Source organism: Anopheles ziemanni, chromosome 3 (genome assembly GCF_943734765.1).
Source record: "Anopheles ziemanni chromosome 3, idAnoZiCoDA_A2_x.2, whole genome shotgun sequence".
Lineage (NCBI taxonomy): Eukaryota > Metazoa > Arthropoda > Insecta > Diptera > Culicidae > Anopheles > Anopheles ziemanni.
The window spans coordinates 13,632,501-13,646,827 of NC_080706.1; the positions used below are offsets into that span (position 1 = coordinate 13,632,501).

At 45.9% G+C, this 14,327-nt stretch overlaps 2 protein-coding genes and 1 pseudogene across 2 annotated transcripts; 1 reads left to right on the plus strand and 2 right to left on the minus strand.

Annotated features, from left to right (window-relative positions):
• Positions 1–4,069: 4,069 nt before the first annotated feature.
• Positions 4,070–4,686, minus strand: LOC131284125 (putative nuclease HARBI1; annotated as a pseudogene).
• Positions 4,687–8,754: 4,068 nt separating this feature from the next.
• On the plus strand, positions 8,755–12,659 carry LOC131288310 (uncharacterized). The gene is made up of 5 exons (XM_058317430.1): positions 8,755–8,999; positions 11,074–11,823; positions 11,924–12,056; positions 12,142–12,463; positions 12,529–12,659. Exons 1-5 carry the CDS (start codon positions 8,755–8,757, stop codon positions 12,657–12,659), a joined length of 1,581 nt encoding a protein of 526 aa, XP_058173413.1.
• Positions 12,660–12,780: 121 nt separating this feature from the next.
• Positions 12,781–13,462, minus strand: LOC131284126 (uncharacterized). The gene is made up of 2 exons (XM_058312980.1): positions 13,112–13,462; positions 12,781–13,041 (listed from the first exon to the last, which is right to left on the minus strand). Exons 1-2 carry the CDS (start codon positions 13,460–13,462, stop codon positions 12,781–12,783), a joined length of 612 nt encoding a protein of 203 aa, XP_058168963.1.
• Between the last annotated feature and the right edge of the window lie 865 nt (positions 13,463–14,327).

Consider the following 14,327-nt stretch of genomic DNA (forward strand, 5'->3'; position numbering starts at 1 on the left):
CGACCGTGGGATGTTCCCGTACCGCGAGGGAACAATGACATCGACGCGGGCTTAGAACACGAACCCGCCAGGCCGCCCTCCAGGGGATGAAGAAGAGAAAACAATAGAATTTTAAGACATCCTCACCTTCCGAAACGACACCTCTGTTTGCTTCCACCGAGCAGTGGCTTTCACCGAAACAGAACACACACTCTAAAGTTCTACCTTTTCCGGGTTGCGCTTGGAAAACATGAAAGATTGCCGCTAGGTGATACAACCGAACTGCGGTCATTTACCGCAAACCCGTCTAATGAGGGACGGATTTACGGTTAGCCACTGGTTGAAAGTAACTAAAACTGTTCTATAGTTTTGTGTACTCTTTACAACCAAGAAAAATGTGGACTAAAAGGAACGATCATGTTAACATATTTCGCAGATAAAGCTCAATTTTTGTCAAGAAAAAGGTCCGACTTATTTTGGTGTTTACCAAAAGACATTAATTAAAAAACATCTAAACTATCTCAGAAAATTGTTTTAATTGCCTTCTAGGTTTCATAGGATTGAATTGAATATGAAACTAATATAGTACATCACAGAATGTATTCTCAACGTTTTCCGCTCTGCTGCACAGAAAGTAAGAAATCGAAAAACCTTCAGCCGAAAACGCGTTCCATTGATTCTCATCTCCACTCGCGCGCACACGTTCTCAAGGTTGTCAATCTGCTGGCCACAAGGACGGGTGGGGTGGAAAACTCATTACCACCAGCTTCCCGTGCAAAGGAAAATGATAACGGAAAGAGAATAGATTCGATTAGTTGTGCCTTCCACTGAAACAGCAACGAACGTTCTGCGGTTTTGCTTCGCCATACGAATTCCCCAGCGTTTTTCCACCGTCCCGAGCAGAAGATGGGCGACCGATGCGTGCGGGAAACTCCAATCTGTGCCGCCCGATCAAGTATCGATCACGTCCGCCAGCCGTTTTCTACCCCTTTTTTCCGGCCCACGCGTGAAAATGAGTATATCGAAAATTTAATCTATTCTTTCGTAATTTTCTACCCAACCCAAACCTTTCCAACCTGAACCTTACCGAGCTCGGGGAGATGTTCTTGAACAAAATGGCGCCGTAATTATGCCACCCCAGGTGTCGATTTGGCACACTCATCTCCGGGGCCTTCGTTTTCCCCGCCAGCCGGCAGTTCAGCGATCTTGGTCACGCACACTGAACCTTACCGACTCCTTTGGCGGCCTGCCCGTCCCTTGCTTGCTCCTCGTTCCTCCCTCGTACCGCGGTGAATGCGAAATGTGGCTTAATTTATACACACATTTTTCGGCCGGGCCGCGTTCGTCACGCCACGTGATTTCATGACTCGATGGAAGATGATGGTCCAGGGAGGTCGATTAACAAGTTGCACAATTTGCACACATCCCCGTGCACCGCGGAAAGGGCCGTTGGGGTCAGTCGATGGAAAACGATGAACCGTTTAGAAGCCTCCCTCCAGCGTGGCGTCAATCGATTGATGGAAACGATGGACCAATTCTTCTTCCAGCCGCGATGACGCGCAATGGGAAAGCGTGGCTCCGCACCCCCGCTGTTCGAGCCCTCGCGCACGTTGCATCATAATTGTTGCTCCAAAAGTCGGACCCGTAACACTTAACTAATTACCCCATTCGCCTGACGCTCGGTCCCGGGCCGGAGAAGCGAAGACAGAGGTGGGGGAAAGAAATCCGCCATAATGTGTATCGAAACGTGGTAAATGCAAAGTATCCCATATTGTTTAGTAGCGTGGGGTTTTCTTCTTCTTCTTTTTTTTTTGTTATTTTTCCTCTTCTCCATTTCGCACACTCTCATTCACACGGTCAGCATACGTGATTGCACGCGGAAATCGAGCCGAATCGATCACCATATCATTACGCCATAAACGATGAGTCAAATTCAGCTTCCGATGATTAATTTACCTGCTCGGGTCGCTTTATGAGCGCCGCCCGGTTGGAGAGGGGGGAAACCGGGGGAACACAAAATGTTGGAAAATCGGTTTTTAAAATTCAAAACACCCCGAACGAGCGGAGATCGGGTTTATTGGCCAATGTAAATCAATTTGCCTGATGCCCGTCGACGTTCACTCCCGATAGGTCGCTTTCGTTTCGACTTTTCCCCTTTTATTTCGGAGCGACTATTTGCGGGAAGCGCCAACGAGCATAACCGATCATGACCTGCGTGAGATGATGCCGCGCTAATGAAGCATACCGGAGCGTATGCACACTTTCCACGGAAGTTTTCACACTGGAGGAAATAAACGGTATGGAGCTGAGGAACAGAAATACGATAAAAAAGGTGAAATAAGTCTCGGAACATGGAAATGTGATATCGGCTCACCGGTTTGTGGGTCACCCGGCCGAACCGGGTAATAGGATGCTGCTATAATCGCATTAAGCGACTGGAGCAACAATGCGTGGAAAATACCGATCCGCTTGAACGGGTCTGCAAGGTGGGATTTTCCTTCCTTTTTTGCTTGCTTCATTGATGTATCTAATTGTCACAAATTAAAGTTATCTTGTTGTGTCGAGAAAAACAATTCCGTGTTGAATTAATTGTTTGCCCAGGAATGTGTGCCTTTTTTTTGTCAAATCATTTATTGAAACAAACAGTCGTCGATAATCGGTATTGAACATTGGTTTGACATTTGGTTGAAAATAAAATAAAGACACTGAGGCAGTAACGTTATATTAAACGATTATTTTATTCCCAATGAATTATGTCTTACCTCACATTGGTACCTATCGCGAACCAAGTTAACAACCGGTCGATAAACATATCGACCGATATAATGACAGTAATGGCGGAATGGTATCGCAACGCATCAAATTTATCAACCCGTAAAAACGCGTGTACAATTGCCATGGCTACCGTACAAATCGTGGGGAAAAAATCGAGCAGTTGTTAAAAAAGTCTTTAATTTGCATCGCGAACGAAACATTTTTTTTATATCGACCGATATATTTAACTACTGCCTCAACCCATCCGATATACTGAAAAGAGCTGTTGACCGTGGAAAGATTTATTTTAAAAAATGTAAAAATGTTATTCTGTGTTAATTTTTTGCTCTCTTATTATCTTTAGCCCATCAAAAAATTTATTTTTCTGGTGAAATTTTTTTTTGTTTTAAAATTTGTTTTTTTATTTAACTGCCTACACGGGTAGTTATTGTAGTTTTATATTCAAAAAACAATTGATTGGATTGTCGTATCGGCGTGAAACTTTTAGAATGCCTAGAAATAGTAATTTTCTACCGTTTTGCTAAAATAAACGTTTTTAAACAAATTTAAATTATTTTTATTTGCCGTTGTTGGTCGATACCCCTCAAACGTTCCGTATTTCTCGTACTTCGGACCAATTTTCATTTTATAGTGATGTCGGATCGATTTTATAATTTCAAAAATTCATTAAGTATATTAATTTGAGGTTCCAAAAAATTTCAACGGTAAAAAAAAATGAGTATTTTTCTTTTGTACAGTTATGCATTGTGTTCCCTGTTCTTATAGATTCACGTATTTTGTTTTTTGGTTCCTGCATTAGCGCCCGTATCGTGGAAGGAGACACCGTTTTCGCAATTTCCGTTCACTTCCTTCTTGCCAAGAACATCTCTAACTGTTACACCACTTCGCCTAAGACAAAGTTTTGTGATTGCCCAGTATTTTTCATTGGGGCGAAGCTGTGGGAAATTTGGTTTTGGTACAAAATGAATCTTATTGGCCCTGTACCACTCTAAGACAACCTTAGAACTATGGCAGGTCAAAAACTTGATAGAAAAAAGTACGTGAATGTATAAGAAAGAAATAGAAATATTCGTTGCTTAATCATCCATGGTTTTAAAGGATAAGCAGAGTCCCCTAAACAACAATTTAAAAAAATCATTAATATTGGGTACAAGAATGTCATATGTAAATATACAAACCCAACAGCTTCATCGTTCGGTCACCACTGTTTCATTTTTTTTCTAAGTATGAAGATATTGGGCTTGTATTGTATTATCTACAAATAGGATCATTTGCCTGTGGTCACATATCGAGTAGATCATTATCATTAAGCATTTTATAAAGAAGTGTTAAATTTAATATTTACCATTAAAGCGTTTAAACTGTAAACCCCTTTTCTATTCAAATATTCAATTGGGTTGTCGTAAAGTGCGACAATTCTGATTTGAGTTCCATCGATGCACATCACTACACAAGGACAGGTAATTTTTTACAAAAAAATCTCCTGGCGTCTGCTTTTTCGTCGGCAGTCAAATAACGTTATGAAATACGCTATGTCACGTTCCAACGCGGCTAGAGTTTGATCTAGCGTTTTAGAAAAAGTAGATTGGGCAACTGCCATAGTAAAATCGTTACCAATACCTTGTTGGTACGACCCTTGTGCAAAAAATCACAGTTTTGTTCCCAATTTTTCTTCCGCCGATAACCCACGCTTATGCTTATGCTAGTTCCACTATGGCAAGAATTTCTTCAAACAGCCTCTTCGGAACTCGGTAATTGTTAATGAAGCTGAAAAAGGAACATGTTAAAACAGTGGCAACGATTGTTGAGCCAATACGCTTACGTTTTATCCGATAATTCAAACGGATCAAAATCCTTCTTCAATCGCGTACGGTATGCTGCTAGATTTATCTCCTCTTCATTCTCCGCATCATTTAAAAAGAATAATAAATTTATTATTCAAATGTTTTGGATGCTTCACGAACTAAAATGCTTCTCGATAGGATAGAAGTCGCACTAATTGTAACGTTGTTAAAAGTAAACAAACTCTAGGTTTCCATGGTAATTTGACAGACGGCGAAACTACTCGATAGGTATTTTTATGGGTTGTTATAATTTTACCGACTGCTCAGATGAATACATTCGCGATACCAATTCGAGTAGATAAATTTATCGGTCGATATAATCAAACGGGTTGGTAAATTTTATCAACTACTTTCGCGATAGGTACCATTACGTGTCACGCAAAGAAGCCCGACACAAATTCCCGATTCTCTCCAAGACTGTTTTGTTAGTCAACATTGTTCTTGGGGTTGAATGGCATAAAAATTCCACCGGCACCACTGCGTCCCGGTTCCCATCCTTCCGCGCACGGTTTTCCGTAATTGTAATTGATGTAATGAGCGGTTGCACACAAGAAAACAACACGCCTGTCGAAGACGGCCAACCATTTCTACCGCACAAGACGCTAACGACACAAGGCGATCGACGAAGCAACACACCAATAGCGCCACGGTAGCGACGAGAAGATGTGCCCTCGGACGAGTCGCGCCGTTGCATAATTCCGGCCCGACATGTTTTACACGTCATGTACACGGGTCTTCATAGGTTTTTTTTTCCTACATACATCCTACGAACATATGCTTCCTACTTCCATGGGGGAAAAAATAGTGTAGTGAATTACGGGAGCATCATCTCTCGGCAAACACAATAAAACACGACGCTTATCTTGCCCGATCAAACATCTTGGGTGGTGGTGGTGGTGGGCGTGGGAACCGGTGTGCAGGAGGTGTAAAGCCAAACGGGTTCTACGGATCATGCTGGCGTCAAGTTTTCTTTTTTTCAACAGCATACCATTCGTTGTGAACATCACGCGGCATGCATGGAGGGTTTTTTTCCGCCTGATTAGAAACACCAACCAACAACCAACGGAAAACAAACATGAAAGAAACAAGAAACCACGGACAGAAATGTAAAAACCAAACCAAACCTAGAACAAACTCATCATAACGCAACATCTAAAGCAATTTCACTCGATCAATCCACATTTGTAGCGAACTAAGAGAAGTTTACGCACGAAAAGTGAAGCTAACGGAAGTGGCATCGAGCCTTCGATATTGATCGCGGGGAAAATGAGCTTGCCTTGTGGTGTCTCCGATCTCGAATCCCATGTCCCACTTGTGCAAACACCCGTTGTGGTGGTGGTGTTTGCGGATGGAATTATTGTGATTGATTTACTCGCTTGTCCACGTTCCCTTTTCCCCCATTCCATTCTAAGTGCCCGGTACATCATAAGCATTTTATGACTTCTCCCGACACGTTCCACCCCGTCGTCCGGGGGGTCGTGTTTTCCCAGGGAATTTTCCCTGCAATAATTCTCCCATTCCGAAAGTGGGACAATCTTCTTGCGTCGTTCCGACACCTCCGCGGTTCTCTTTCTCCGGCTCTCCGAGTTCGTCCAACTTGCTTGAGCTCTTGATACTTGTTGCCATAGTTCTTGGCCTCCGGTTGGCGTGCGATGGAAACATTGATTGCGGTAATTGTGAACAATTTAATTAAGGCATCACTGGTGCCGACTTACGCGTGCTTAAATGGGTCTGGGATCATGTTGACTGAGTCGATGGGAACTGGTTCAAGATCGGCGGCGACTTCTCGGGCCCTCAAACATTGCCCGCCAAGATCGACACACGATCGATCTTTGGTTTGATCGAATGTGCAATCCGTTTGCACCCGCCAGTTCAATACCCTCACCAGCAGTCACTTAAGTTCGGTCACGACCACGGCGTTTTGCGTGGCGTGCATGTTGAGCGTGGCCGCAAGCGGTAAGGAATGCGCGCGCGTGTGGCTTCGGACGAAGACGACAAATGAGACAAATCACCTCCATTTGGCGCGTGTGGTGAGAGGTTCGTTCCGGCGCGTTGCGTTGATGGTGGCAATGTAATCGAGCCGAGAGGCATCTGAAATTCCAATCTAGTGATTATTTAAAATAAGAAATAACGCGATCTGATGCGTGGCAATTTAAAACTAGACCATGGTGAAGGAAACGTGGAACGAAATGGAAAGAATGTTTTTGCAACTCGATACAAATTATAGCACTCAAAATAGATGTACAACATAATAGCTTATCTTCTGTATAATTTTTGATAAATGTGTTACTTGTTCGTTGGTTTTAGCTATGCGTCTCTTCTTTTTCTTCCCTAATATTGCTTATTGTTGTCTATATTCTACCTGTTCATACCAGTCTTTGAAATAAAGATAACGAATAAAAACTGTCTTAGTTTACCATAAGCTATTACCAACTTCATAAAGACAATCATAAATTGCTTGCCAATCAGGAATCATTATAATGCCACACATTACTTACGCTAGTTCACAAAATGTTTAAAGTCAGTACAAATATTCTAATATTCAAATTATAAAGTTATTTTAAAATTTGTATAATTATGCCAATTTCTATTGTTTCCGTTCATTTTTAAAGTTTTTTTTAATTTAGCATTTAGTGTGCAGTAACAATTTTCTTAACCTTTGTGTAAACATTTGAATAATCAAAGTGATTCAATGAAGAATTCGGAAGAAATGTTTGAACTATGTTAAATTTTATGATGAAAGGGAAATTTTTCGTTTCAATTCTTTACGTATGACAGACAAACAAACTAAACATTGGCGAGAAAAAAATCTATGTAGAGAAACATACCCGCTTAACTCTGTAGCCGATTGTACGTACTAAAGAATTATACCATCTGACTAACTTGTAATGTTTATGGTTATTATCAAAATTACCAACCGCCAGTTGTCTCCATGACTGGAACATGAAAAAACTTAAAAGCTATTATCAAACGCTTATACAACAGTGAGATATAATTCCGTGTCACTAAGGCAGACAAGGCAACTTCACGTCCCGTACGGGATGCGACTTCCTCCATTAGACGCCGAGCCTCTCCTCAAACTCGGTGACCCCATTGTCTGACGGCCTATAATCTCGGCAACAATGGCGCACTCTCCCGGAGTTCCGAAGCATTTTCTTTTCGGTCCCTTCGGTTAACTAACAAAATTTTTCCTATCACACCCACCCATCGGTCGGGTGCAAACCGAAAACAAACCGTTTTTTGGTGAAAACAAACGTCTTTCCAGCGTCAGCTGTCCGGCTTTCTCAACAATTTTCCGACTGATTCCACTGTTTTTGTCTTTCTTTCCTCTTCCAGCGCAGTGACATCGTGCCACGGCATCGTATCGGTATAGTAAGCGTGGCTGGCGGACCGGCAACTCTCCGGGGCACTCTGGAAATCGATTTTCCGTGCCGATCCACCCCGTGTTCCGAAGGTCCAAAAGTGGGCCGACAAATTCGTTGATGACATGTTCGTCGCCGGCGTCGTTGCGGTAACATCCAGCGTTTATCGGCGTGATTGTGACCGTTGTGTGTGTCGCTGGGCGGAGCTGTGAAGGATTGAATCTTCCACCACAAGGCTTTCGCGGCGAGAGAAAACTCGACCGAGGGCAGCAGCAGCGGCCGAAGTGATGTAATGTTGTCGGTGAATTTTGTTAGCATAACTTTTCGCGTGTCCATCCGTGCGGTCGGTGGAAAATCGGCTCCGTTTTAACTTTTTATTGTTTCTTCCCGCGTGAGAACTGAACTGCATCGGACAGTGTGTGTGTGTGTATGTGTGTTTGTTTTTTGTATTTGTATGTTCTTCCAACACCAAACCGATCCGTAAAAAGTGCCACCGGGGGGAAAGGAAGCGATCTCTTCCTTTCGCGAACATCGGTCTCGGGTGAAACATCGGAAACCGTACAATCCCCGTGGCGCCGCATAACTGTAAACGGTCGTATTGTGTCGAGCCCAATCGTATGGGTGTGTTGGTGCAAGTGTTACCGCAGGGTGCAACCTTCACCCGTCCCAGATGCAGGTGCACGTAGATCATTCGGATGTAACGCATCGTCGTGTGTTTAAAGACTAGAGTAACTTTGGCGATCGAGCCACGAAAAGTGAGAAGTGAGAAAACCTAAAGGAACAACAGCGAAGTGATGGCGGATAGTCGCGAGCGGATCCGGGCACCGCCGCGGGACGGCCGGGAAGGTTTCACCAGTCCCCGGCAGGTGCTGAGGCGGCTGATGCTGCTGTCCGAGGGTCGCCAGTATCGCGAGGCCGCCACCGTCGTCGGACGTCTCGGGCCGTCCGTGTTGCGCTCGGTCGTCGCCGAACTTCCGATGGACATTCTGATCGAGGCGCTGCCCCACAGCACCTACCTGCTGGAGTCGTTCTTCAACCGGTAAGTGCCACTTCCCGGGCTTCGTCGGCAGCAGCAGAGTGGAGAAAGACGTCTCATTTCCGAGGATGCCCGCCTGCCGACGACGAAGCTAGCGATTTCTCAATTCGATCCGATTCCGCGGTCAGTACTTTCACCATTCTGGAATCGCTGCTGATGCCCTTTCCTTTAGGAAAAATGCCCTCCCTTTTCGAACTGGCGAACCGCGGGCCAGCGGGAAGACAATAATGAAACGAATCGCCCTCGGGAGTGTCCAAAACCGGCAACGGCACATACGCACGGAGCAAAAGGAGTCGTAGAATGGCAAATTTCGCCAATTTATTATCGATCGTCGGACGTTTGATTAATGGAGGCTGAAATGAAAAGTTGTTTTTCTTTGGCCACTTGCCGACCCGCCGTGCCGAGTGTGTGTTAAGGTCAAACCAGTTCTCGGCACCGGAAGGTTCGACGACCCCCAGCAAACGATAAAGATATGCTAAGCCAAAAGAAAGTGTGCCCACGAGTGTGTGTATGTGCGTTTCTATCTGCGTCGACATTCCGCGCAGATTTTTATGACGGTTTTGTGTCAGCAAGCGAACGTCAGGACTCCGAATCGACTCTGGCGGTGGCTTTTGCAGCCTCTCTTTAACGTAGTGCGGTGAAATGTTTGCAGACGATAGGGATAGGTCCACTCAACCGTCGGTTAGCATCTCACCAAAAAAGTTAATGTTTAAATGCCTTTGCATACACCGGCCGCTACATGGACAGCTTTCACTTGTCACGATCATCGGACCCGTTTAGATGACGGTCGACCCGAAGGAAGCTGGCGGGGAAATTATTTAGCAAATTTTGGCACCCCAGCTTTTTCATTGGGATTCCGATCCGACCCAACACCCCGGTGCGGGGATTTTTGGCCGCGCTCGTTGGACAACTGTCACCCAACGGGAATGTTTGAATGGCGCGAGTGACAACGAATTGAAAATAATCAATTTCCCTACCGACACCTGCTGCGTGAAAGCATTAAGATGAAAAAAAATACGCACCAGACAAACGGACAAGGGCAGGAAAAGAGACGACTTGCTTGAGAGCTCGAGGGAAAAGTGCGACACGATAACGGTATTGATCGCGAGAGATGGAAGTGGAAGCTGAAAAATTTACATGCGGAATCGGTGTCCACAATCGGCGCTCGTTAGCGGCGGTCGCGAGCGCCAGTTTTGTCCACTGGACATCGCACTTCGTACGCGAGTTGATTTTATTTTAAACTCACAAACAAATTAGGACAGCGCACACAATCGCGTCTCCATTGACTGACTCCATCCCTATTCGAAATCCGGCCTATATTCATTAGTTTTTAATCAGAGGAATGTAACGTGATCGAATCGAATAAACCGAGCTGCAAGTACTCCGCACCGCCCGATTGCACTTGATCGACCCCCGAGCCGGGAAATAGGCCACTGGGCTCGGAATAGTTCGAGCATTCAAATAGTTTAAAACCTCACTTTAATTACGGTTGCTGCTTGCAGTAAACCAATCCATCAGTATCGGCCTGTAGGCCCTCGGATTGACCTTAATTACTTTTCGAAGCTCTTTTTGCCACGATATGTATGATCGCAATGTAGATCGTCGGCCATAGCGGACAAAAGAAAACAAAACTCCTTCCTTCCCGAGAGGCCAAAGTTTAATCGTTCGCTCGAGCTCCCGAGGGAAATTGGTTTCTGCTCTCTGTTCCCGGGAAGGAAATCGAACGGGATCCGTTATCAGCGATCTCGCATGACTTGTTCCAAAGCCAAAGCTTGTGCAATGCTGTTTTTGGAAAGGTAGGAATGTACGGCGCTAACAGTATTGCGTAGAAAAACAATATCTCTCGCACACGCAAGGGTACTAACCGTAGCTTCATACTAAGTATGCTGTTAATTGACCTGCGCACGGGAACCTAAATGCGGTCGGTGAAATCATTAATCATCGCGTGGACGAGCCGGAGAAAATTAATGGAATTTCTGTCGGTGTTTGCCCCAACTCCCTGAAGCACGCTTAGAACTCATCGTTAGACATCGAGACAGGTCTTTAAAATTTCTGCATTCTACTTTTTCTTTCACAGACTTAATGCCGTCGTGGCCACACCGCGGCCGGATGTCCCATGCGAGGCCATCATGTGGCATATGGTGAAGCTGTTCAGCAACCCACACGAGACGGGGCTCAGGCAGCGGTGCACCAAGCTCGCCCAGGCCATCGGAATATGGCAGCCGTCGTTGCGTGACTCGCTGCTGGCCCGCCGAAAACAGCTCGACCAGGCCATCCAGGGGCTTGGCGTGCACGGACTGACGGCGGACCAAACCGGTAGCCTCATCTCGCTGCACGTGGCGCTGAAGAACGAGCTGCAGCGGCACATCGACACGTACAAGACTGCCATCCACAAGCTGGAGGAGCTAAGCCCGGTCACGGCCAACCAAGACCCGGCCCAGTCCTCCCACCAGCGCCTCCTGGCGATCAACTACGGTGACATCCAGCAGCGGCTGATCGACAACAAAACGCTGCTGACCATGCTCGACAAGCCCGCCCTGAAGCAGCTCGGGCTGCTGGTGGAAAATCTGTCCCAGCGCGTCCAGAACGACAAGGAAGTGCTGTTCTGCGTCGGTCAGATCCGGCGTACCGACACGACCGCAAACACCGAGGAGCGCCCGGCGGCCGGACTGCTGATGAACTACTCGCGCGGCTGCGAAACCGTGCTGGGTCTGATGGGACCGCTGGCGATGCCTCCGGCCAGTCCCACCAGCAACAGTCCCGGATGCAACAGCAGCAGCGGCGGAAGTGACGGTTACCACTCCGACTCCGATGTGGACGAAACTAAGTATGGTCCAGCGGCAGTTTCTCGCTTTCGCACGACCCTTTTACTAATGATAGCCTTGCGGCTACGGTTTCTTCCTGTTTTCGCCCTCCGTTTCGAACAGCTCCGAATTGGTGCGACAGTATAGCGTGATGTACAGCAAAAACAGAATCGACACGCTGGACTCGTTGAATGCGCTCCCGCAGCTCAAGCACGCTCATCAGCTGAAGGCCAAGATACTGTTCTCCATCATCGTGGTAAGTGTTGTGCACAATAATCAATTTTTCGGGGAACAATCTGGAAGGAGCCGGAACCTCACATTCTGTTTTCATTCCATTGCAGCTAGCGTTCCGTGCATGCCACGGTCTAAAAGAACGCAAAGTGCTCGAAGTACGGAGAACGTTGTACGTGCTGGATGCCAACGATGACGCCACGGCCGCCCTGGATCGGGCCGTGCGCCAGCAGCTAAAGGAGACGGCGGACCGCTTCCCGATGGGTGACGTCGAGCGGCAGGTTGCCAATCAGGTCCTGTCCACGCTGCACGAGTACCCTTGCCTGGAGGCCTGCATACCGCTGATACACTACATCAGCGACTGTGTGCGATTAGCGTGGCGCATGGTCAACCAGACCAACCCGTACTATCTCGACACAGACTTTACGCTCGGTAGGTTCGACGCCATGTCCAGCTCGTGGTTCTTTGACTCACCAACGTTCTCCATCCATTCGCAGGACTTCTACAACCGGAGAAGCACGAACGGTACCCGATATCGGAGAAACGGTCCGACATCATCCGTGCCTTCCTGTGGCCAGCTCTGATGCAGAATGGACACTGCGTGTATAAAGCCGTCGTCGCCACCTGAAGTCCGAACCCAAGCGGTTGGCTTTAAACAGGCCGTTGTACATAGAAACTCGTTGTCTTTTAAGAGGTGTCTTTTTAATGTGGAAATATAATTTTATTAGCATACTGGTCGATTCTTCTCTTCAATTCAACTCGCCATTCTTAGGCGCTAAGTCCGAAAGCTGAAGAGGGATCAGCTGGAGTTTCACCGTCGTTGTCGCGCGGGTGCACTCGAGGGCATGCAGTTGATAGTAGCGTACGATGTCGGTGGGAAATTTGAAGCGCTTTTCCGGCTCCTTTTCCAAACCCAGCGCGTACATGCCGTTGAGGCCGGCGTGACGGATGAACAGATGAAAGTATGTCCCACAAGCCCGAATCGACAATATGTAACGAATGTGTTCGTGCTAACGAGAGGTAAAAAGTAATCATACATCATTAATATTATTTTAAAGTCTTAGAAACACGCTTACTTACTTTTAACTTAAACGGCCGCACCAGGCAAGTTCCTGCGGGGCGATCCTTAAGCAGGAGTTCACTGTAATGGCGATCGATATCGTAGAAGAAAGGCTCCAGCTCGACGGTGTCGTTAATCACAACGTACCGTGGTTTATTTGCCAGTGAGAGCGTAGGACGGACGCTCGGGTTAGTTGACTCTTCCACTGCAGGGTTCGGTTGCACTGATTTGTACTGCTCACTGGCTTCCGATTGCACTTCTAAATCCTTCCTGCACCGGCAATACACAATGTCCCTGATGCTTTCCGAAAATCGATCGAACAAATTGACGATCAGGTGGTACGAAACGTGCAGACAACAGCAGCAACCCATCCCGCAATCCCGAGAGAGTAGTTGAAATTGAAAGCAAAGAAAAAAGATCGCAGACACAAGAGACCTTTGCACCGTCGACCTTACCAGACTAGGATAGAATCACAACTAACGTGCCTGAGAACCGGCGTTGCATTGAGCAGTTACAGGCCTTTGCCAGGGAACCGTAGCACACCATGTGTGTTTTAAAGTTTTTGTTACGACGGTTGTCATTTGTTACAGAATTGTCGAGCAGCAAACGCCAGGAAAGTGTGCAAATAGTAACGGGCCGAATCAAAGAAGAAGCGAATGAACTCGTTCGTGGGCTCCATCCCGGGTTACCAGATGTTTTGCGAGATTAATTTTCTCTGTGCTACCAATACATTTAATTGCATGCAGTTTCATAACTGGTTACTTATTCGGTTTCTATGAATGAAGATTTTATTTTCTAACAATTTATTGAAATTTTATTGGTATGGTAATAAATAATATTTAACTTATCCGTCGTATCCAATATCATACCCTTCGCAAGCTCGTAGGTGGATCTTACAGGTACAGAGAATGAAGAATATGGTAGGTTATTTCAATCTGTTGCGACGTTTTCCGCTGTGAAAGGAATGCATATTCACTGTTGCTTGGCACTGAGCTGGATATCGATGAAAATTATTGACGAAATATTTTTCCAACTTTCAAAAAGAAAGAAACCCTTCACTTGCACACGTTTTTCTTGCAAAATATACACCGTAAATTGAAAACTATTAGTTTTTTAATGCACTTACGAAAGCTGGCAAATTTTTTTCTGGCTACATAATGCTCTTGACATTTGAAAATAATTAATATGGCGGTTTTTCGTCTTACGCCATCAAATGAAGCATTAAAAATCAATTAT